The sequence below is a fragment of the Tamandua tetradactyla genome, chromosome 6 (genome assembly GCF_023851605.1).
Source record: "Tamandua tetradactyla isolate mTamTet1 chromosome 6, mTamTet1.pri, whole genome shotgun sequence".
NCBI classification, from domain to species: domain Eukaryota; kingdom Metazoa; phylum Chordata; class Mammalia; order Pilosa; family Myrmecophagidae; genus Tamandua; species Tamandua tetradactyla.
In genome coordinates, this window is record NC_135332.1 from 60,888,776 (window position 1) to 60,913,155 (window position 24,380).

At 44.7% G+C, this 24,380-nt stretch overlaps 2 protein-coding genes and 1 pseudogene across 13 annotated transcripts in view; 2 read left to right on the top strand and 1 right to left on the bottom strand.

Moving 5' to 3' along the window:
* Positions 1-24,380, bottom strand: part of LOC143688112 (adapter SH3BGRL pseudogene) — a 47,004-nt pseudogene that overhangs the window by 20,186 nt on the left and 2,438 nt on the right. For 3 of the 10 annotated variants that reach the window (XR_013177834.1, XR_013177832.1, XR_013177829.1), the window contains exons 2-3: positions 24,143-24,244; positions 7,429-7,538 (exon numbers count right to left, since the gene is read on the bottom strand). The product of XR_013177834.1 is annotated as an adapter SH3BGRL pseudogene, transcript variant X9 (transcript). The other 7 variants (XR_013177835.1, XR_013177833.1, XR_013177827.1 and 4 more) reach the window with 7 other exon arrangements.
* LOC143686078 (large ribosomal subunit protein mL42) lies at positions 1,230-1,913 on the top strand. The gene has a single exon (XM_077163121.1). It carries the CDS (start codon positions 1,356-1,358, stop codon positions 1,782-1,784), a length of 429 nt encoding a protein of 142 aa, XP_077019236.1. The 5' UTR covers positions 1,230-1,355; the 3' UTR covers positions 1,785-1,913.
* Positions 11,396-23,212, top strand: ALOX12 (arachidonate 12-lipoxygenase, 12S type). Of its 2 annotated transcripts, XM_077165693.1 has the most exons (14): positions 11,398-11,699; positions 12,283-12,484; positions 13,632-13,713; positions 13,800-13,922; positions 14,041-14,144; positions 14,393-14,553; positions 15,432-15,575; positions 16,393-16,602; positions 19,133-19,219; positions 19,437-19,606; positions 20,275-20,396; positions 22,205-22,305; positions 22,430-22,600; positions 22,714-23,212. In XM_077165693.1, exons 1-14 carry the CDS (start codon positions 11,565-11,567, stop codon positions 22,891-22,893), a joined length of 1,992 nt encoding a protein of 663 aa, XP_077021808.1. In that variant the 5' UTR covers positions 11,398-11,564; the 3' UTR covers positions 22,894-23,212. The 2 variants fall into 2 exon arrangements, with proteins under 2 accessions (XP_077021809.1, XP_077021808.1); XM_077165694.1 differs by lacking the exon at positions 13,800-13,922 and having other exon boundaries at positions 11,396-11,699.

The window sequence follows — 24,380 nt, forward strand, 5'->3', positions numbered from 1 at the left end:
TCTGAAAGTGCAAAACACAGAAATAAGGCTTTATAAAGTGAGGAAGGCAAGTTGAGAAACATAAAGAATAGATCCAGAAGTTCTGATACCCATCTAGAAGTTCAGGAAAGAGAATAGAAAAAAATTGAAGAGAGGCAATCTTTAAGGAAATGATGTTCTTGCAATTTAATTGTGAAAGCTTGAACCTCTGCTCCTTTCTTTGCTCTTTCTCCTCCCCTCCCCCCACCCCTACTAAAATGCGAGTTAAGGAATTTTAAAGAAAGCCATAAACCCATTAGGACAGACAGAATAGATGAAAATGATACAAGAGTAGATAAGACATACATCCATATTTTGGAAGCTGAAATTTATTATCTCACAGTTTTGGAGACCAGAAGTCCAAAATCAAGGTCTCAACAGCCCATACTTTCTTCCAGAGTCTGCAGTGTTCTGGTGTTAGCCTGTATCTTTGCCTCATATGGCAATGCCTCCTTGGTCTCCTTGTGCAGCTTTCTCTGAGTTCTGCCTTCTAATGACTTCTGGCTTCTGACTTCTGCATCTGAATTTCCTCTGTCTTCTAGGGTCTCTAGCCATATGAACCAAGCCTCACCCTGATTTAATTTGGCCTTACCTAAGTAGGTTCTTTGAAGATTCTATTCACAGATGAGTTCATATTTAACTAATAATAGCATCTTTAAAGGTCCTAATTACAAGTGGGCTCATTCCCATGGATTAAGACTTGAACTTGTCCTTTGTGAGGGACATGATTCAATCCCCAACACTAAGTGAAAGCCAACACATAGATGATGCATTCCATTCAGTTTTCTTCAAAATGGTTCCAATAATGCTAATGGTCAGGCTTATACCCCCAACAGGAAATTAGGAGGGCTGTCTCTGGAGAAACCAACTATCCCAATAAAAAAGACCTATAGATACAGACCACTGAGTGTCCCGTACCCAATAAAGTCCACCACTTTGAGAAGCCTCTCCAATGGGCACAACTGCCTTTTTAGTGCCTCGCTATGAAATATGAAGAGAAAGCCAAGGATCATCAAACATTTAAAAAGAAGAAAGAACTCAGAGAAAACAGGAGCAGAAGATTTTTTAAAACTATAAATACCATGCCCAGAAACAGCAGAGAAGATTTAGTATTCTTGAAATAAGTATCTAAAAGTAACAAAGAGCAAGACCGAGACGATTCAATGGCAATTTTTTTTTTAATTCAATAAAAAACATGGAGATGAGGGGGACAAGATGGCGGCTTCGCGGTGAACCTCTGTGGAGGCTTGAAAATATGTGTGCCTAGAAGCAGATTTTTAAAGCAGTTTCTCTTCAGAACATCTTTTTATACCACCCTGTATATACCTTGATTCACCATGGCAGTAGCAGCAGTAAAATGGGCGATATCAAGTAGGACTGTCTTGAAACATTTACTTCCAATCCAAAATGGAGCTTTATTTCGCATGTGTCATAAATCTACATACTCTTCTCTTCCAGATGACTATAATTGCAAAGTAGAACTTGCTTTGACATCCAATGGCAGGACGATAGTATGTTATCACCCTTCTGTGGATATTCCATATGAACACACAAAACCTATCCCTCAACCAGATCCTGTGCATAATAATGAAGAAACACATGACCAAGTGCTGAAAACCAGATTAGAAGAACAAGAAGAAAATCTTAAGCAAGGACCCATGATAGAACAGCTTAGCAAAATGTTCTTTACTACTAAGCACCGTTGGTATCCTCATGGACAGTATCACAGACGTCGAAGGAAACTGAATCCCCCAAAAGAGAGATGATTTCCAAGTTCTGTTTAGGACTCAGAGTAATGTTATCTTTTGCCTTATTTGCCATTTGAGAAAATATGATCTGGTGTATTTACTAATATGTAATATAGTAAAATGGTAATAAAATATCTTTCCATATAAGATGTATTTCTTACATATATTAGGTAATTCTGTATTTGACATTCTTTTTTTAGAGAAACCTATTTCATCTTTTTTCTTTTGAGATATTAAAGTCTATGATTTAAAAAAAAAAAAAAAACAAAAAAAAAAAAACATGGAGATGAAACTGCAGAAGTCTCCAAGAAAGTAGTGAAAACGAGAAATGGCTACTAGAAGTGACAATACAGGAACTACTAAATTAGATGTTTAAATCACTGTATTCTGGGGCTTCTTTGTTATTACTGATTAGCTTATACTTTCATTAATAGAACACCTTCAAAATTCTGAGAGAAATTTATTTCCCATCCCGGATTCTATTCCTAGACAAACTAACAATCAAATGTGAGTTGAATAATGACATTTTCAGATAATCAAGATCTCAAAAAAATGTGCCTCCAAAGCACTCCTTAGAAAAGAACTGGAGTATATGTCCATACCAGGCTCCACATACAAGGGTTGCACAATAAAAAAATATGCATTTCCTCTTATCCATTATTCTAAATATTCACTGATAAATCACCATACCTCAAGTGGGCTCAAGAATTTTGTAATAGGCTTTTTAATCAAATTATTCATATAGACAGAGGTCCCACACAAAAAAATATCTGCCTGAGACCCCACACACTCTAGAGCCAGTCCTAAGTCAAAGCAACACAGAGATAGGCCACAAGAACTCAGAAAAAGCTGTGAGATTTCAGAATCAAGAGGCTGGTTGTGAATGCAACTAACAGCACTACTTAAAAGTGGTTAAAATAGGAAACTTTATGTTGTATAGATTCTATCACATAAAAAATTTAAGTAGAACTGTACAACACAAAGAGTGAACTCTACTGTAAACTATAGACTTCAGTAACTAATATAATTGTAATAACATTGATTTATTAAATGTAACAAGTGAATCACAGTCATGCAAGACGTTAATAACAGGAAACATTTTGGTGTGTGTGTGGGGGGAGGCGGAAGTATGTGGGAACTGCACCTTCTGAGTGATTTTTCTGTAAAACCTACAACTGCTGTAATAAATAAATAAACATGCAAGCATTGGGTTTATCCTACGACCCAGCAATTACACTCCTGGATATACACCTCACAGAAATAAACGTTTATGTCCAACCAAGCAAAAAAAATAAAGAATCAAGAGGTCATCAATAAGCTTTGGAAGTTGGGAGTGGATTTGTTGTACTGATAAGAGCAGAAGCCAACAAACATCAAAGAGTCGAAGGAAAACTCCGTAATGAAAACGCAAATCAAGCCCATGACACTTCCAAGTTTCTTTCACCTATTTATTGTGTGACTCTGGACACATCCCTTTCCCTCTTTTATAATATTGGAATAATGGTATTTAGTTCCCAGAGTTTTGTAAGATTAAATTAGGCACGCTAATTTTCTTACTTCCATCAAATACACACCTGATTGTCACCCATTGTTCTTTGGGGAAGGAGGGGCAAGTATGCATTTTAAGACAGTCAATCTCTGCTTTCTTCAATTTACAGGCACTACTGGAGAAGACAGTGATGCCTAAGAATCTGCTCTTGGATATCCAATTGTTTATACTCCTAAAGTAGGAGGTGGGCCATTGTTTATGAAACACCTCAAAGAGCCATTTTGGTTTTGGAAAGCCAGGAAGCAGAGTTTGGAAGGGAGGCCAGAGAATAAGAGATTAGTTCTTTTGCGTTATAAAATGAGGGGAATCCTGGATGTCCTCACATAGCCTGTTGCTGGGAAGAGGGTAGAGATGGGAGGTGAGATGAGAGGGCCTGGGAATAAACAGAAAGAAAATAAACTAAGGAACTTTTGCAACAAGGACCCTGTGGGTTTGTGATGGGGACACCGTAGGTTAAGTCAACCAAACAGAAATTTCCTGCGGTAGGAATAGTTGCAAAAAATTTTTATTTTTATTTACAACTTTAAATTTGATATTTTGTTCAGCATGAATTTTTATATTTGCTTTTTAAAAAATATTGCATTAAAGAGTGAAATTTTTATATTTGCTTTTTAAAAATATTGCATTAAAGAGTGAAATTGCATTAAAGAGTGAAAAAATATTGCATTAAAGAGGGAACAAATGCTAAAATAAATTTGGTTTGAAATGCTAGTGATCAATGAAAGCGAGGGGTAAGGGGTATGGTAGGTATAATCTTTTTTTTTTTTCCTTTTCTTTCCTGTGTTCGTTTTATTTCTTTTTCTATTGTCTTTTTATTTCTTTTTCTGAATTAATGCAAATGTTCTAAGAAATGATGAATATGCAAGTAAGTGATGATATCGTGAATTACTGATTATATATCTTGATGTTTTATTTGGTTTCTTAATTTTTTTTAATTAATAAATTAAAAAAATATTGCATTAACATATTACTTGATTACTGATTTTACTTTTGGTGTCCCCTTTAATTTTGTGCCTGAGGCAAGGGTCTCACTCTGCTCACCCCAGTTCCAGTCCTGGCTATTGCCCTTGAAAACCTTCACTAAAAGTCTAATGCATGGAACGGCTTTGTATTAATGAAAACTTTTAAATATGGTTCAGCACAGGATGGAACAGTGAGACCAGCAGCAGGCAAAATATGACAATTAATCTAGTAATCAATCTAAGAAATTTGAGCAGTGCAGGATTACAAGGTAAACAGGGCAAAGAGAAAGATAAACAGAGCTTGGGATGTTAAGGGGTGTTGGGAGGGATCCCAGAGACAGGGTAGCCACACTCTTGTGGACCTCACAGTTCACTGGTCCTTGAACCTTTGTTTCTCCAAGATGGAGTGAGAAGCCCAAGAAACCCTGGGCCTGGCCTTCCAGCTCAGCTCTTAAAAGAGGGGCCAGGGATTGGATGTTAAGTCCCTGAGAAATGGAGACTAGCATTTGGGACTGAAGGAAATGTTGAGGAGAGCTGCGAACAAGCAAAGCAATATAGCTTAGAAATACCAATCTGGTTGGAAATGGGTCAGGAGCCTTGTTTTGACACCACATTAACTGACAGTGCGAAGTGAATCTCTAAGAATGAGGCCAGGTGTTCATATCTGTTCCACCACTGACAACTGGGAAGCTAAGTGCAGGGGAGGGGCTCCTGTCATTCTCTGAGAGGCAGGGCCTCAGGGTCCTGGCTCCATCCCTTGATGCTCTGGATGGATCCAACCTTGTAGTTTTCTTACAATTGCATCCAAACAGTGAGTACTGTTAGGGAATCACACACCTGTGCAAACAGGTAAATTCCTGGCCACCCACCTCAGCCAGGGTCTCTACCTTGTGCAGCCCTCCTATTACAGCTCTCCAATTAGTTTTCAGTCCCTGATTTTCCTGAGTCCAAGCCAAATTTTCTCCTCTCTCTTATCTATGATGTGCCTATCCCCTTCGGCCTGAGAAGCCAGCCCCTTGCCAACCACTTCATAGAGGAAATACACATCATCAGATGAAATGTTCCCCCATACCCAATTTTCAAGTTTCCTGGCTGCCACTCTCATTCTTTCCCCTTTACCTCCTTTTGCAAAGGAAGAATTGTCTCCCCTTCCATCAAAGGCCAGGTTTCTCAACCTTTTTCCCATACTGGTCTCCTTCTGGAACCTTTTAAGACTTTCTTTTCTTAATCACTCTTCCACCCCCAATTCCAGGAAAATTTAATCTCACAATTATACTGCTTCTCTCTTTATGTTGCTGTGGCCCACTGAAGGTCACAAACCATTGTAATACCTAAGATGTTGTCTGCCTTTGAGAATGCGTGATCCAAGGCTGGTTATGGGTCTCGGATTTCACCTCCTCCCTCAGGGTCCTCCCTCATTCTCTTGCAGCTTCAATCTCTCCTTCGTACTGGCTTACTAGTCACTATCTCCAGGCCTCTCTCTTTCCCCTTGCCAGCCAATGTTACATTCTCTCTGCATTCTACCCCCATCTCTCTACTGTACCTGCTCCTCAAAAATCACAAAAGAACTCCATGTCCCCCCACACATACTCTTTTACGTGTTAATCCCAGGTAAGGAGATAATTCCACGTCAAAGGCCATTTTATACTTCTAGCAGCCCTTGTCACAAATATCCAAACTGAATGGCATGTTTCATCACAACTGCTTCTAATCAGCAGCAGTTTTTTTTTGTTTTTTTTTTTTATTTCTAAAAGTACCGAGTTTATTTGAAAGCATTACATCAACTTAGAATCTCAGTAAACAAAGCCATGGATCCATTATATGTTGATTTTGGCAAAGAACATAGACTTACATACATCAATTGATATAATAAAGTAATTTAAAGGTATTTGCTTTTAGTAATAAAGTAGTGTGGAATTAAAGGAAACTATTTATATCTTCTGGATAAGGTTATTAACTCTGCTTAGATTAATGGACACAAGCAACAGAGGTCTAACCTGAAAAAAAAAAATCAGGTATCTGGGAGATATTGAAATTCATGGCTCAAAGTACTTTAAAGTGGGGAGGAACCATTAAGAGTTTTCAATTCATCTTTAGACCTCCTTAAGTAAAATCAATCTCAAGCAATGAATGGCAGCTTATTTTAGAATAGCTTATATAGAGTGTGAGCTCTTTGCAAAAGGGTGCCATTTTAAACTTACTTTCCATCCACTTCCATGATACGCATATACCTATTTCACCGGAGTGAGCAACTTAGAAACATGATTCCATCATTGCTGTGTAGTTAAGGAAATAACTTATCAACTAAATGCATCTATTGCTTTGTTATGGGAGACTATCTATCCTAATCTCTGAAGTGTGGAATGAAAGATTCAATTTAGAAACCTGCAAAACTTGTGATTCAGTACACAAAAGATGCATCTACAAAAGAGTGGGAATGTTATAATTATTATAAGATATTACAATGATTGACACATCATAAATTTTACCTGAAACAATTTTTAATCACATTAATATAACATTTAAATTGTACATGTTCATGTTCACTAAAGTTAATGAAGCAATTTGGGTACAAGAAACAGATTCTCTCTCAAACTCTCCTTTGAAAATTCCTCAATATTTAATAAGTTGAGCTACAAATATATTTATGCTGCAATAATACCAAAAAAAAGATGAGTGTTTGCTTTTTGAAATTAATGAAGCACATAAAATGTCTTGGCAGATAATACTGCTCTACTAGGACAGCTATTTAAAATTTTTTTTGCCCCTATTCTCCTCATACCATTTATACTTTAATCATGTATCCATTTTGATTGTTTACATGGAAAACTGTTAACTAATATATTATTCAATATTAAGCCTAAATCTTTTGAAGCCAAGATAATTTTGCTATTTTATAAAAACAATGGAGACGCCTGTTTCAGGATGGTTAAGGCAGAATGTTTAAGGTTCATGCTTGCTGCTTTGCCTGGGCTTCTGCTTCCTTTGTACCAGGAGGTGCTGTCAAGCCTAAAAAGGCATACACTGCATTATTTTCTCCGGCTTCAAAGAAGGCATCATAGTCCCCACGGTACTGGCTTTCATTGAAAATCTGAGGTGGCAGTGGATACCCTGTGGCTGGTCGACTGTTTTCAGGTACATTTTCTCTCATCCACTTCCGATTCTCCTCATTGGCTGCAATACCTTTTTCTTCAAATCCAATTTTGTTGGCTTCCAAGAAGCCAAGCACATCTTGCTGTTTCTTCTTAATCGCCGCAGAACCTGAAGAAGATGCAATATAAACACGGATCACCATCCTGAGAACAGCGTCTGTGATTCCTTGAGTCCTGAAAACGGTTGTACAGCAGCTGCCACAGCGGTTGGAATCCAGCTAGGAGCTGAACAGAGGTTGGAAAGGGAGGGTGGGGGAAGGTGGAAGGGGCTCAGCAGCAGTTTTTAAATGACCATGAACCTTGGTATGCCAGACCCTTAGTGGACCTAAATTAAGACTCTCTAAGGAACAGGGGACTTGTTTCAACTAACTGCTGCAAACCTGTGGACTCATACCAGCCTCTCCAGGGTACAAATTTTAACTCTTAATTAGCACAAATATTGCGAATGCTCCCTTTCCAGCAGTTGAAAAAAATCCCTGGTTTATCCCCCTCCATGAACTACTCAGTCAATGTCTTCTCAGGTGTTTTCCTTTACCTGACAGGTAAAGAAACCCAGCTTTGGTGCCTGGTTTAGTTTTCTTAGCTAGTTTTATTTTGTTTGGGGTTTATTTTTAACTCTGGCAGTTCTCTTATTCTTCACACCCTTTTTAAGGACTCAAAGCCATAAGAAAAACAACACCACCACCACCAGTACATGTGGCTATAAGTACAAAGATGTCCTTTGTCATATTGATCATGTATCAAAAAATTGGAAACTAAATGCTCATTGACCAAGGAAGGGTTGAATACACTGTGAACCAGTCATACAATGGATAGCCATGCAGCTGTTTTAAAGAATGAGTTGGATCTGTAACTATTGAGCTTCAGAGATCTAAATGATACATAGTTCTTATGGGAGAAAAGCAAGTTGCAGAAAAATGTGCATTGGCCCAGATTTTTTAAACAACCCAAACTAACCACCTCTATAAGTGTATGCCTGTTTGAAGATGACTCTGTAAATCTGAGGAAAGTTCACCAGACTCTTTAGCCTTGAGTTGGGGATACCTTCCAGGGTCGGGAAAGAGGTGCCAGCTTTTTCCCTCTCTGAATGGACAGAGAAAGCTGCCTAGGAAGCAAACCTTCTTTGACTCTTCTCTGAACCTTGAGAGTTCCCTCTGTGGCACCGTTTTGTAGCTCACAAAGGCTAGCTCATTTCCCTCTTCCTACCCCAATACTCTCTTGGTATGCAAAGTTGATAGATGAGCGGGTAAATTTGCCTAAAGAGTCCAAGAAACTAACTAGGAAATAAAAACAGATTGAGACCACGATTCTTTTTTATACTGTTCAATATTAAGTCCTCTGAAAGGCAGAGAAGGCTCCAATAGTGATCTACCAGCAGGAAAGAACACCAAAGAACCCCAAAAGGGAACTCTGTGAGGGAAGAAGGTGTGCGACCAGACTCAACATCAAAGCCCTAAGGCTCAGGCGGCTGAGGTTGGACCCAGACCTGGCCCAGTATTGTGGGCCAGCCATCCTGGCACCACACTCATGATCTGGGGACCCTGGCTGAGCCTGTGTGACCTGAGCTAGAAGAGTTTGGAAGCCCAGGTATCACCGTTGTGTCCTATGCAGCACTAGGAAATGAGCCATTAAATTATGCAGGACAAAGTTTCCCCAGCTAGATCTTAGGACAACGATGGAAGCAAGTGACAGCACTCAGAGAAGGAAGAGCTGGACTTCCCAAAAATAGAGCTAGGTGGGTACTCAAATTACTAATTAGAAAAATGGATAATATGATTTCTACACTGAAATCAGATCATATGATTTATACAGTTTAAAATCACATAGATAATGTCATGTTTGTATGTACAATGTGTAGATGCCTTTAAAGGACAGATAAAAATGGATATTTTTATCCTCTAAACTGACTGCAGTTTGAGCCAAATTGTCACGAGGAAAAGAAAAGGGGTGAAATTATTCTTGTGTTTAAGAAGAAAACACTAACACCTTTTTGGAAGGAGAGGAGAGAATGTAGCTTTGAACTGCGCACGTAGAAAATGGGGGCTCCACTGCTACCAAAGGCCTAGGCAAAATCAGACCCTTGGTCTCTCCTGTGGTACGCAGAAGAACAAAATGGTAGTGTGTGTTCTTAAAAAAGAAAAAGAAACAAAGTGGGAGGAAGGGTCTTGAGGCTTTGGAGCCCTACTGGAGATTGAGGTCTGAGTTAGAATATGGCCAGAGTCTGTAGCTAGACACACGATGCTGACATTCCATTGGAAATTGTCCACAGTCTGTAAAGAATAGAATAATAGCAGCTGATACATACAAGGACTAAGTACCAGGAAGTGTTCTTAAGTGTTGTGTACGTGTTAACTCGTTTAGTATCATTCAGCAGCAGCTTGGATTACTGTTCCCAGTTACTCATTCCCTGTCATGTGACTTCACAGTGTGCTAAGTGAAAAGAGACAACAGAGAGGCAGGCTGAAGGACAGACTGATTTTGGAAGTAGGTATGAAACAAACTCTCATTTATAGACACAGGTGACCCATGAAGGGTATGTGTGGACAAGGCCAGAAACTTCTTATGTGGGATGGGAATTTGAGCCATTTTGTTTGGACATAACAGAACAGGTGACCCCAGAGAAAATGGAGACCAGCAAGCTGCAAACACCCAGTCCTGAGTACAGAGGATGTAGGCAGGAGTAGGCTTAGAAGACAAGAAGAGGAAGACATCAAGAAAGGATCAGATGCTTCTGTGAGGTTTGGTTTTCCAATTGGAAAGCAGGACTAGAACCCCATCTTACACATCCCCCCAATATCAATGCTACAAGTCATTTTTTAAAACATTGTTAATGTTTTAAAAGAAAAAAGCAGTAGTTTTCAAAGCACTCTTCAACAAGTAGTTACAGACAGATCCGAGTCTATCACGGAATGCGCCAAGTCATTTTTGAGGGTCTGGCTCAAAGATTTACCTTGCTCTGACCCAGTTACCAGAGAGCCTTCTGGGGGCCAAATGCTTATGCTGACCTGATCCAAGAAGATCTAGATAGGGACCTGCACAGGGACTTCATGCCATTCCTGGATGGCTGCAAAGCCTAAACCCTGAATTGTCCTTCTGATGTTACAAAGTCCCTATTCAGCACTCCTCCATTGCTGTTCCCTGGGTTTCAAAGCAGGCACCAGAGTTCAGCAAGTTGAGGTCAGAATGAAAATGAACTGCGAACATACTGAGGGGAAGCGGCTGCATTCACCTGGAAAGGACAAGGTTCAAAAGGAAATGCCCACATATACTGGGTCTCTAGGGGACTCCATATTGCACCCTAACACCTGGACTGGTGGTCCTGGATCCCTATTATTTTCCACCTATACAGGGAGGCTGGAGAAAATGAAGCTTTCACTGCCCTGCCTCATTAGGTTTCTCTCAAGATATCTAGTTCATGGTGTTTGGGTCTACCAGGGGTCGTAATGTCAGGATATTTGAAACATGGTTGAGGGGTGTGAGGTGGGGAAGAAAGTCTTTGAGCTGTTAATTTTCCAGGTTCTTTGCAGCGAGAGGAACTCCTGGTCATTTATTGAGGGATTGCGCTCAAAGAAGGTAAGTAAGGAAAGGAAGGGACCTACTGGGCTGGTATCGGTCCCAGTAGGGCAGGGCACTCCCTGAGCCCAGCAAGACCTCCCAGGCCCACCACCCAGAAAGCAACCTACCACCTTCCCCAGAGTGGCAGCCAGAAAAGCTGACACTTTCTCCTCCCTCTGGAAGACCCAACTAACCTTTTTCCTCCTCGCTCTCTAAAAGCTCTGCAGACTTCGGAAAGGGCCCTCATTTCTGCTCCCTCCAACCCTGAAGCCTCCGCCGGAGGTCCGGAGAGGCCCGTCCGCACCCTCCCTCTCGGCCTCGCCAGGGCCCTGGTTCCTATACCTTCCCGCAGCTGCACTGCCAGCCCTTTCTCAAATCCCTATTCCAGGGCTCGCAGGTCGAGGCTAGTCTTGGGCGGAGACTTGGGAGCGTCTTAAAGTTGTGAGAAGGGCGGGGACGCAGACCCATCTTTTTACGGCCCGGAAATGGCCCGGAGGCGCCTTGACGCCCACCCGTGGCTGGGCGCACAGAGAAGCCCACAGGACGGAGCTCCCGCGCGCCTCGGCCGCCCCAGGACGCCATGGGCCGCTACCGCATCCGCGTGGCCACCGGGGCCTGGCTCTTTTCCGGGTCCTACAACCGCGTGCAGCTGTGGCTGGTCGGGGCGCGCGGGGAGACGGAGCTGAAACTGCAGCTGCGGCCCGTGCGGGGCGAGGTCAGCGGGCGGGAACCGGGACCCCAGACCCCGGCCGGGTACGGCGCGGGGCGGGAGGGCAGCCGGGACACAGGAGGTCGGGGGTGGCCCTGGAGGCTGGGGGCGAGGCCACAGCCGTGATCACGGCGCGATGGTACCTCCGGGGAGTCGGGACTCCCGTGCCAGGGCGGGGAGAGGGTTGAGAGCTTGGAGCCGGGACTTGGGGACCACTCCCTTCTCCATTCCCACGACCCTCGCAGCCTCCAACTCCTTTAAACGACCCGTTTAAAGTAAGCCGGTTTAAATAGACTTAGTTAAGGTCAAACGTGAAACTCCTCCGAGAGTTCGGGAGTGGCGTCAGCTCAGTCAGTGGTACCGAGTATAGGTGACGATGCTTAATCAATTCAAGACACCAACGGCGGACCACTCACGGCGGGCTCTCCTCCTCCCTCTGAAATGGGGCGTCCAAGACCCCCAACGTAAGTTGTCCCGAGAACGAACGAGGTGATATCTTCGGAGGCCTTGCACAAAGGGGCGTCCTCCCCAGCGACACGGCCTCTTCCCGGACCCTGCCACCAAGGCTTGTGGGTTCTGGTCCCTACAGGAGGAGGAGTTTGATCACGACGTTCCCGAGGACTTGGGGTCACTGCAATTCGTGAAGTTGCGCAAACAACACTCCCTGGTGGACGACGGGTGGTTCTGCGACCGCATCACGGTGCGCGGCCCTGGAGCCTCGGAGGAGGTGGCATTCCCGTGCTACCGCTGGGTGCAAGGGGAAGGCGTCCTGAGCCTGCCCGAGGGCACCGGTGAGGGGGCTGTGCTGGGGAAGTGGGGAGCAAGGCCTCAGAAACTGCTGGAGGCTACGCACGTTAGGGCTGAGGAAAATCAGAGGGGACTAGGGAAACATCGGTGCAAGGCATGTTAAGTGTGGGGAACCCAGGATCCAGAAAGGAAAGGGGAAAAAAATGATAAATTTTCTAAGTAATACATAGAATAAAACAGGCTTCCATTGAGGCTGGGAGCAGGAAATAAGTGATCTGAAGAGCCTGTTTTTCAAGAAAGTGAGGACAGAGGATCGGAATTGCATTAAACTTAAAACCATGATAGAAAAGAGAGGACTCAGAACTAGTAAGGGTGGTGTAAGGATACCGCACGGAATAGATAGATGATGGGTACCATGTGCAGGAGACAGGTGAGGGAAGCCATGTGACTTTGGAGCACTAGTAAAATTGGGAAAACCTGGAATACAACTGAGAAGGACAGGGGAGCACACTGGCAGGGGGTGGGGATGAATGAGGATAGCAAATGAGGAATTTGTTATGCTGGGAAACAAGTAGGAGAGAAATGACGACGATAGAGCAAACTGATTCAAGGGCAGTAAGAGATGATAATGTGAAACACATGACTTTGAGAGACAGGTGAGTATAAATACAGATGAAAGCAGGAACAAGGCACAAAATATATACTTATGATGCCAAATCCAGTAAAGGTGAAACCAAGTAAAGGACGCCAACATGGGGCCTTTTTGAGGTCAGCTGAAGGTGTGGACAGGCAAGGTTCAAGATATGTGAAACTAATTAAAGCAATATGTAATAGAAGATAGGTGTGTGCAAGTGGATGGGTAAGATTTTATCACCTTAATTAAGATAATTTATCCAGTCATAGATATTAATGAAATAGGGTCACTTTGAAAGGGACAAGAAAAGGTGGCAAACATGGAATTTTTGTGTCAACAAGGGATGAAGACTGAGATAGGTGAAATCAGTAGTTAAATTTTGGCAAAGATGGGTTAAATGTAGGGAATCAATCAAGTGAGGCAAAGTAAAAGATAAAAACAATAGAGCATGTCTGGAAACATGGAATACGATACAGAAAAGGGAGATGAGGACAAGTGGGCAGGAAAGCACAGGACCCAATAAAGCAGTGTGGCCAATTGTCTTAATGTCTCTCCAGCTCGCTTGCCAAGAGACAATGCCTTGGATGTCTTCCAGAAGCATCGCGAGAAGGAACTGAAAGACAGACAGCAGATCTACTGGTGACCACCTGTCTAAAGACATCCCAATTGCCCTAACCTGTCCCTATCCCTTCCCCCATTACTGATCCCTTGTCCCCAACTCCTAGCTGGGCCACTTGGAAGGAAGGGTTACCCCTGACAATAGCTGCAGCCTGCAAGGATGATCTACCTCCAAATATGAGATTCCATGAGGAAAAGAGGCTGGACTTTGAATGGACACTGAAGGCAGGGTGAGGAAGAAAGTTAGAGATCAGAGTGGAGTGAGGGCTGGGAGATCCAAGAACAGTGGTATTTGGTGAGGACTAAGGGCTCAGCTTTGATGTGTTCATTTCTGGATACCTGTCCTAGGGCTCTGGAGATTGTCCTCAAACGTGTTTACACCCTCCTGAGCTCCTGGAACAATCTGGAGGATTTCGATCAGATCTCCTGGGGCCAAAGGAGTGTCCTGGCTGGTCAGTGATTAACCCCTTGACAACCAACCCTTCTTGACGTCCCAGTCACCACCCTCCATAGTCACCTCGTAACTCCTTACCAAATGAGAACTCATTGTACCTGGTCATCTGACAGAGGCCTTAAGAATGAAATAAGAGGCACTGGATTGGGGGTGGGCATATGCCAGGATTCTTCTGGTAGAGTCCAGAGGAGAGAAGTATCACCTGGTGAACATCCTCTTATCCCACCCCCCTCCTCTCCCCTCCAGAGAGGGTTCGTCAGTGCTGGCAGGACGATGAGCTTTTCGGCTACCAGTTCCTCAATGGCACCAATCCCATGCTGCTGAGACGCTCCACACATCTGCCTTCCCGGCTAGTGCTGCCCTTGGGGACAGAGGAGCTTCGGGCCCAGCTAGAGAAAGAACTCCAGGTACCTCCTCCCACCCTCTATTTTCTCTCCTTGGCAATGCACAAGGAGACCTGGTGAAGGGGAGAGACCAAAGACCAGTGCAGGAAAGGGAGGCTGCAGTGACCCACTGCCCCTTGGTGCAGATCCTGTGCTGGAAAAGTCTAAAGGTAATAAAGTAAGTAGAGACAAAACCACGAGGAGCTCCTAGAATGAAGGGAGGAAACAGAATGGATCCTCAGGCCACTGATAGGGCCATAGATGTAATTAGAGGCAATGACAGTTCCTGGCAGGATGCCAGTGCTCTGGACACCATGTCCTTGGGCAGGGAGAAAGGTGGGAAGAACTGGGGTGCTTTCCTGGAGAAAGAGAGAAACCAGACATGAGGAGGGCTGGCCCTGGCAGGATGAGTATGTGTGCATATGCACATATGACTATATTTGGTGGCAGAGGTTGTCACAGGAACCCCTGTGGAATTCTGGGCAGATGAGGAAAGGTCACCAGCAGGGAGTGGAGGAGGATTTGCTGGACCAGTGGGAGCCAAACAATTGCAGGCAATTAGGAGATGGGGCGATAACAGGGAAAGGAGCTTGGCCATCTTGACAAAGGACGAGCTTACAGAACATGTGGTGCAAAGAGGATTAGACTAATCCCATTCTAAACCCAGATCTCCTACCACACATGCTTGGACAAGATGTCTCGCCTCACCAGGCTTGTTTCTTCACTTTCAAATGAGATGAATTGGGCCAGATGTTCTGGTTCTGTCTGGGACTCTGGAAGTGATACAGGATGAATAGCAAGAAGCTGGACTGAATGTCTTTAAATGCCTTGCCCTTTGCTTCCTGGCCCTTTGGGGGCTGACTTTTGAACTGCAATCTTGGACACATTCCTCTTTTCCCCAGAATGGTTCCCTGTTTGAGGCTGACTTTATCCTGCTGGATGGAATTACAGCCAATGTGATCCGAGGAGAGAAGCAATACCTGGCTGCCCCCCTCGTCATGCTGAAGATGGAACCCAATGGAAAGCTGCTACCCATGGTCATCCAGGTGAGGCACCCCAACACTTTTATCTGTTCACATGAACCTTTGCTCCCAGGGACCCAGACCCCTGGTTCTTGGCTCCCAAATCTCAGCCACACTCAGGGAGACCTGCCCTCATATCACTCTTTGCTTTCTTGCAGCCTGGTTTCTCCTGATTCACTCAGCTGGAATTACTTGTTCAAGAGTAAAAATGGTCTCTGGGAGGTCTTATCCTGCCACCTGGTGGTTCTCAAACTTCAGTGTGCATCAGAATCACCTAAAGAGCTTGTTAAAACTCAGACTGCTGCCTGGCCCATGCATCAAAAACAAACAAACAAAACACAGATTGCTGGGCCCCACCTCCAGACTGAGTATTTGCATTTCTAACAACTCCCAACGTGGTGCTGGTGCTGCTAGTTTGGGACCGCACTTTGAGACTCACTATTCAATATCTCAGGGACCTCTGACTCTGAACACCTGTTCTTTCTCAAGTATGCTGTTCTCATCAACCAGCCAGTTGACAAGCACTGTCAGTCATCTCACACTTTCAGCTTCTCCTTCCCATTCCCCCATTCTGGCTCAGACCTTGTCACATTTCTTCGAACTGCAGTCAGGGACTTACTGGACTCCCTCCTTCCAATCTCTCCTCCATTCAACCCAAGCAACATGACAATCAGATAGCATCACAGCTAGTTAGAGGCAGAGTAGAAGTGTCTTCATTTCTTCTACCAGATTATAACCTTCCAGAAGGCAGTCTGTTATCTTACTTATCTGTTTCCCCCAGAATACTGAGCATAGTGTCTCACATATAGTGAGAATTGAAAAGATGCTTTCTTTCTCCCAGCTCCAGCCTCCCAGCTCCAGCTCCACCACGCCACCACTCTTCTTACCCTCAGATCCCCCACTTGCCTGGCTCCTGGCAAAGACCTGGGTGCGAAATTCAGATTTCCAACTGCATGAGCTCCAATATCATTTGCTGAACACTCATCTGGTGGCAGAGGTCATCGCTGTTGCCACCATGAGGTGCCTGCCGGAACTGCACCCTATTTTCAAGGTACAGGCTCTATTCTCCACCACCCATCTCTCTCAGAGAAAACAGAGAGAAAACAGCCCAATACCAAATGATACTGTAGCAACAAAAACTCTTTATGGCAATTTGTGAAAGGATAAGGGGAGAAGAGAATGAAGACTGACTCAATACACTGAGCCTTGTATTTTTATCGAGTCCCTTAGTGTTTCATCACGACTTCTGAAATGTTCAGAGATTTAACAATCTAGCAATGGGCTTGAAGTATTGCTGGGCTAGTTAGTAAACTAAAGCCTATCCCTGCCTCAGGAAATTTGTTATTTAGCTAGGAAGACAAGTGGTGGCCATCAATAGACAGACCATCAACACTGAATGTTGATGGAGAATGTTCCAACACAACTAAAAACTCTGCTAAGCAAAAACAGATCAGAAGCAAACAAGGAAAGTAACTGAGTAACCTCACAGGCTACTCATACTTGCCATAAGAGAGAGGTGAATGAAGATGTGCATTCGGATGGTGGTGATGGGAATGGAAGAGAAAAATCAAAGGCCTGCTAATGGGGGAAGAGTAACTATAGCATGTGTATGCAAGACTGGACATCAGAGGCTGAAGCTGTTGAAACCCCTAGGATCCCAAGGGTGGGTGTGTTGTATTGACATAGATATAATTATATATATATAAACAGTCCATTATTGATTGCTAGACAGAAGGCATCAAAATAAGATCTGTCATGGTTTAAAAAGTTTCCAAAATGTTGTTGACACTTTAGATATCAGGAACGTAGCAGAGAATGGGACAAAAGTGATATAAAATTATGAATGAGAACGGCTGTCAGAAACAATGAAGTCAGAAGAGGCCATTTTGGGGGCAAAGAAAAGGCATTCAGTTTTAGATACCTGGAGTCTGAGAATAGGAAGATAAGCAATTGATGACTGGACAAGCAGAGCAACAGAATTACATGTTTCCATATACACCCTGAACCTGGCCTTTAGTGGCTGTGGCCCTTTTGGGTTCTGGGATAACAAGGACAACATGGACTCCAGATGAATCTGATGACGAGATTCTTTGATTTTTCTAGACCTCATGATGCCTCCTGCATCACTGTCTTCTGCCCACCTTGAATAGATTACACCACTATTCACACTGAATATTACCCTTACTAGTTCAGCCCTTTCCCCATCTGTCTCCCCTCCCCATTAGAACTTCATCCCCTGGCACACAGCTGAGCGGCCATCAGGACACCCAGAAGGACTAAGCCTGCAAGTATGATAAAGGTGATCTGCGCAGGTTCTGGACTCAGGCTGCCAGGGTATGGGTCCTGGCCTCAAGACTTATCAGATGTTTATTTCAGGGTCCTCATCTCTAAATGAAGATAATAGGATCTCCACTTGGGGTTGTTAAAAGATTAAATGACAAAACAGATGGTGAGACGCAAATTTAAGGGCTACAAAAGAAAACATTAGTTCTTGCTATGATGATGATTATTAGTTGTTTGGCCTCAGGTGTCTCCACTCCTCATGTGGCCTTTGGGATTTCTGTAACACTCAGCATCTTTCTATGAACTTTCCAAAAACGTTCATATCAATGTAAGCTGCTTTGATCTTTTGGCACCAGGGGTATCACTTGCTCCTTTCCCATGTCCACTATCACAAATCAGATATTTGCAACCACAGTGCCATGAATACTGCATATCAACCAGGCGAAAATGAAGAAAAAATAGTCTTAGACCAAGGAAATGCAGAGGACCCGATGCCCTTTCTTTAATAGCTAAGGGAAAGCAAGGGCCTAACAGTGTCAAATGGGGAGTGACGTAGATTTGAAACAGCCCCTCTGCTGCTTAAGCAGGCAGCTCAGTATGGCTCCTCTAATTCTGATGGAAGGTAGCCCATGAACCTCCCCTCAGCCCCTAGCATAAAAAACCCAAGAGTAAAACAAACAGGGTTTGGAGGAATGACTTTGAAGATGAGCAGAGAGGCTACTTTGAGCCAGGAGGATAAGAATGAAAGAGGAACAATAAAAGAAAAAAGATGGGCGGTGCACCAGTGGCTCAGTGGCAGAATTCTCACCTGCCATGCCGGAGACCCAAGTTCAATTCCTGGAGCCTGCCCTTGCCAGAAAAAAAAAGTTAAGGGGCCGATCTTCAAAGGACACCCACACTCACGGTAGAAGTAATGAGAGTACAGCTAATAGCTGCTCCTGGAGGACTGATGTGTGCCACTGTTTAAACCCTCTACAAACATCACCACAGCACCTGAGATAAGAGGCTCTATCTCATCCCCGGCTGACATATGAGAACATTGCCCCTTAGAGAGCTGACTACCTTGGCCATTACCATGGCTGAGTGGTGAAGTGCAGACTCAAGCCCAGTCAGTCTGGCTCCAGAACTCAACTCACAGGGAGCTGGAGAACATGAGAGTGATCAGAGAAGCAGGAGACCAGCCTGCCAAGGCAGTTGCAGAGGGGGAAACATCAGGAGGGGAGAAAAGCCACCACACTGACCCCACTCCCTGTAAGGAGTAGCCTCCATTCACCACCCCTCCAATCTCTTCACCCTAGCTCCTGATCCCCCATATCCGCTACACCATGGAAATCAACACCAGGGCCCGGACCCAACTCATCTCACATGGAGGCATATTTGATAAGGTAAGAAGGGAACGGGGTGGGGGACAGGGCCACATAATCATCATCTCTCTGTAACCTCCCTGCTACCTTCAGGATCCCAGATCAATTGTGGGTGTACACCCATGAACTTGTTCCTTTTATCCCCATGACTACATCTGAAAACCTCCCTCTGAAGCCCTTAGAGAGGTTCTCCAGCCCTGCTTCTACCCCTCAAGATCTCTCATCTCCCTTGGCCCAGGCAGTGAGCACAGGTGGAGGGGGCCACGTGGACTTGCTCCGTCGGGCCATGGCACAGCTGACCTACTGTTCCCTCTGTCCTCCTGATGATCTGGCTGACCGAGGCCTGCTGGGCATCCCAGGTGCTCTCTATGCCCAGGATGCCCTTCGCCTCTGGGAGATCACTGCCCGGTGGGTGAGAGCAGGGACTGGGGTATGGGAGTTGGGGGAGGAGGGGAAGACAGAGGTAGGGCTCTGGCTTGAGTTCAGCATGGGGCCAAAGAAAAGTGAAAGCAAAAAAAGGTCTAAACAGGAGGAGCACAGGGCTGAAGGCTGGAGAGAGATGAGAAACAATGAGCAGATGGTGGGTAGGGTCTGGAAAGGAAGAAACTGGGTTGGGGGAGAAAGCCTAGGTGGGGAATATTGGGGGGAGGGGTAGAGAATGGGATCTGCAGGGAGCAGGGTTTTTGTTAGGAAGAATGGCTAGCGCCATGTGTGGGCATTCCTAGAGCTAGCGAGCTACATCTCCTTCTTTTCTACACTTGGTATAGAAAGAGCTGAGGAATGCTCGCCTGCCATGCCAGAGGACCTGGGTTCGATTCCCAGTGCCTGCCCATGTGTTTAAAAAAAAAAGAGCTGAGGAGCTCGCCTTCCATGCGGGAGACCTGGGTTTGATTCCCAGATCATGCACTGCCCCTCCCCCAATAAAAAGAGCTGAAGAATGTCCCCTGGCCTCTTATAAGATCTGTCCCCACATACAGTGGGAGTCACTGGGCAGAGGCCACAGAGAAGAGGAATAGAAGTCAGAGAGGCTGGAGCCTTCTACTCTCAAAGAACTCAACTCCTTTCTCCCTGGACAGGTATGTGGAGGGGATTGTCCACCTCTTCTATCAAAGGGATGACATCGTGAGAGGGGACCCTGAGCTACAGGCCTGGTGTCGGGAGATCTCTGAGGTGGGGCTGTGCCAGGCCCAGGGCCGAGGTAAGAGACCTCCTCAGAGAAAAGAATCCTCAGAGACACTGCCCAGTGCCCATTCTCAGCTCTGCTCTTCTGGGGACAGTACCCAAGCCCCTCATCGCACACCCTTCTCTCCACATACCAAAGCATTTCAAATCCCATTCACACTTGCTAAGAGGCATAGGCTCCCAGCCTCTGGACAACTCTAGATTCCCAAGGCTTGTCCTCCTCAGAGACCCTGGCCATCAACACCTACCCCCACTACCATCCCCAGTCACAGATGCTCCTCATCTCCAGAACGTGGGGCCCAGCAAGGCCAGAACCACAGCCAGTGATGTGAGCCTGCTAGGCTCACCTTCCCCCCCGCAGTTCCCTGCTCCCTATAAAAGGATATAAATGGGGATATTTTTTCCCACCACAGCCCATGATGACTCACCCTGGCTTTCCCTCCCTTCTCCTGCCTGCTACTGTCCCAAACACATAGAAGGCCCACATATGAGTATGGTGCAAGGTCATTTCTAGATGCAAATTAAATACCATACATGCTTTGGCTGATACCTTAACTCAGTGCCTTGTTCTGAGGCTCACATTTCTCTGTCCAAACTGCTCCCTCACTACCTTTGGTCTCTCTTCACACTCTTACTTCCCTTTTCATACTGGAGGAAGAGGCAGACTTTCTTAAGCTCCAGACAGCACTTCTGCCAGGTTCAAACTCCTCTCTAGCACACACAGGCCAGCCTAGACTGCCTCAAATTGTGCTTCAGCCCCTGCCCCTTCACACTTCAGACCAACACCTGAACCCCAGACTGCCAGAGACTGATACAGGGAGCAGTAAACCGCTGCCCTTGGCCTTGGAAGGAGCCTCTCCCTGGAGAAACTGGATCACACTTCCTTTAGTACTGCTCAGTTCTGTCCCTCAGGCACCACATGCCTCAAAAGACCTTCTTCCTCCTTCCCCGCCCATCTTCTCCCCAAATAGTGTACATTTAGAAATTTAAAAGAAACGTTCACGTGTGAACTTTAATCTCCACTACCTGCCTCTCACTCCTCCTCCCCCCTGTTCACATAGTTCATCTTTACCTACTTTCCCACCTCTTTTAAGAGGAAGTGTGCTAAAATTTTAAAAAGCATTGATTTGCAGTTAGGAACCTGAGTTCAAGAGAAGCCGCTGCCTTTTCCCAACAATACAATCCTGAAAAGCAATGTAATCTCCCTGGTCTTTGGTTTCCTTATCTACAAAATGGGAATAATAATATATAGTCCATTTAACTAATAGGATTATTGCATCCTTGAGCCTTACCTTTACTGTAAAATGAATAACCTGGATGACCCTTTTGGGAAATGACTCCTAGCTGTGACTCTGGAAATCCATGACTGTTCTCATCCTTGCCTTCTAACTTGCACACTTACAATGCCCTGTCCAGTAACAGGAAGAAGCATCCCCCAATTCATAACCACTTTTGAGGAAGGGGTATTTGATCATTCAGGGCTTTTTAGCCCTAACACTCCCATAATAACAGTAACCATTATTTACTGAGCACTTACCACATGCCAGGTGATTTTAATACATTAGTTCATTTATGAGGTAAGTAATGTCCTCATTATACAGGTGACAAACTTCAGGCTCAGGGAGGTTAATTAGCCAAAGGCAACCCAAATTGTAAGTATTCAAGCCAGGACTGAAATCTACATCTGATGCAAAGATATTTGAATAACAAATATATGTACAAACACTCACTAATTCTAAAACACAGCCATCCCAAGACATCAGCCTTTATTTCTGTGCTCTTGTATGTGTTGTGCCCTCTAAGTCTTGCTCCTTTCCTGTCCAGGTTTCCCTGTCTCCTTCCAGTCCCAGGCTCAACTCTGCCATTTCCTTACCATGTGTGTCTTCACATGCACTGCCCAGCATGCAGCCATAAACCAGGGCCAGGTATGGTCAGCTGAAAACCCAGGATGCTGAGGGCAAATGCCTGGACCTTGGGATGCCCAAGGGAGAGAGATGGGGTTAGGACCCTAAGTTCCAGAGTTCCTAGGGTTGCAGTTTCTTCCCCCAGCTGGACTGGTACGCCTGGGTCCCTAATGCCCCATGCACAATGCGGATGCCCCCACCCACCACCAAGGAAGACGTGACAATGGCCACAGTGATGGGGTCACTACCTGATGTCCGGCAGGCCTGTCTTCAAATGGCTATCACATGGCATCTGGGCCGGCAGCAGCCAGACATGGTGAGAAGGGACTCAGGAGGGGAAAATAATAGTTGAAAAGGAAACTTCAGAGGGGCTGGGCTCTAAGTTGTTTCTTGAAACTAGAAGCTGACTGATTCTTTTTTCCTTCTCAGGTGCCTCTGGGGCATCACAAAGAAAAATATTTCTCAGGCCCTAAGGTGAAGGCTATGCTAAACCAATTTCAAGCAGATTTGGAAAACTTGGAAAGGGAGATTACAGCCCGGAATGAACTACTGGACCTGCCCTATGAGTACCTGAAGCCTAGCCGCGTAGAAAACAGTGTTACTATCTGAGCCCTAACTCACCCCCACCTCACCCAAAGATTACAGACCCCATCTAGGACTGACATTTCCATCTTGGGTTTCATGCTTTCTTAAAACTTTGCTAAGACTCTATTTCCTCCCCCAACTGAGTCCACTACATCAGTATCCCACTAGCTCAGGGGGGCAGCAAATTTTTTCTGTAAAGAGCCAGATAAATATCTTAGGCTCTGTGAGCCACGTGGTCTGTTAGAACTACTCATCTCTGCCACTGTAGCATGAAAGCAGCCACAGACAAGATGTAAACACGTTTAACTATGTTCCAATAAAACTTTACTTATGGACATTGAAACTTGAGCTTCATGTGTCACAAAATATTCTTCTTTTAAAAGTTTTTCAACCACTTGAAAAGGCAAAAACCATGCTTAGCTTGAGAGCCTGCAGGCTGCATTTGGCCCTCAAGACCACAACCTGCCAATCCCTACACCAGTCTGAGGCACTGACCTACATACCAATCAGTTCAGAGAATAATCTCTCTGAGGTTGGGGGGACACATTAGAGAAATCAATGACCTCAGCTATTTCTCCTTTCCCAGGAACTAGATTTCATGCTTGGTGGTTAACTTACAAAAACTCCTGACTCTGTTCCTTGAAAACTTTCTCTCACACATATTCCTCTTATTCATACATGATGTACCCCCCAAGTCCCTGAATAAGAATGGTGTTGCTAGGACAGGGGAAAAGTACAAAAACAAAACCCTCACCCCAAAATGGCTCCCGTTCCCTGTTTCCTAGGTTCCAAATTATCTTTCACAACCCTTTTAAGAACAACCTGCACAAAATAAATGGAAAAATACCACAAAGTGATGCTAGCCACTAAAAGTGTTTGGGTCTGAGGCCTCAAATTGAAATGACCCCTCAATTATGCTGTGATCATTAACCTCTTAGCATGGATACAAGCTGAGTGCAAAATCGTGTCCTAAAAACACTCTATTTTCCTGAATATTACGTATTTCTCACTAGTGAAATATACAAACTTTGGGAGGGAGTGAACTAAATATTTTAAAATCTTGCACCTATGTTATCCAAAGGACCTGAGTGTCCTAAGATTACAGCAGGGAAGGAAAGTGACACTTTTGTATACTATTTAGCAGAGCCACTCGTCTTCACCATTTGTTCGTCTTGTCTGGACCTTTTCTAGCTCCCTTCTTTCTCCTGGATTTGACATCCAGAACCATCAGTATTCCAAGCTTGGTGACAAATTTTACTTTCCAGTGCTTTACCTGAGAATCTTCATCAGTTTTAAAGCATTCTGGAAACAACAGCACGCGGGGTCAATTTGCTTGGGGAAGGGTCTCCTGTCTCCTTTCACTGGATCAGATTATCTATTAAAAAGGGCGAGGTGAGTACAGAGGAAGCAGAGGCGTGCTCTGCCGGGTGTAAAACTCTCCTTCATCAGTTCCCCATCACAGACTACCACCCCAGACCACGGTGTCTGAGGGAAAAGTCAATTGTTCCGAC

Bases quoted from the DNA above. Each gene is read 5' to 3' on its own strand.
- LOC143686078 (XM_077163121.1), top strand. From the start codon at position 1,356: ATGGCAGTAGCAGCAGTAAAATGGGCGATATCAAGTAGGACTGTCTTG.
- ALOX12 (XM_077165693.1), top strand. From the start codon at position 11,565: ATGGGCCGCTACCGCATCCGCGTGGCCACCGGGGCCTGGCTCTTTTCC. The intron at 19,220-19,436 runs GTAAGAAGGGAA...CCCTTGGCCCAG, and splicing joins ATGGAGGCATATTTGATAAG to GCAGTGAGCACAGGTGGAGG. The intron at 19,607-20,274 runs GTGGGTGAGAGC...CTCCCTGGACAG, and splicing joins CTCTGGGAGATCACTGCCCG to GTATGTGGAGGGGATTGTCC.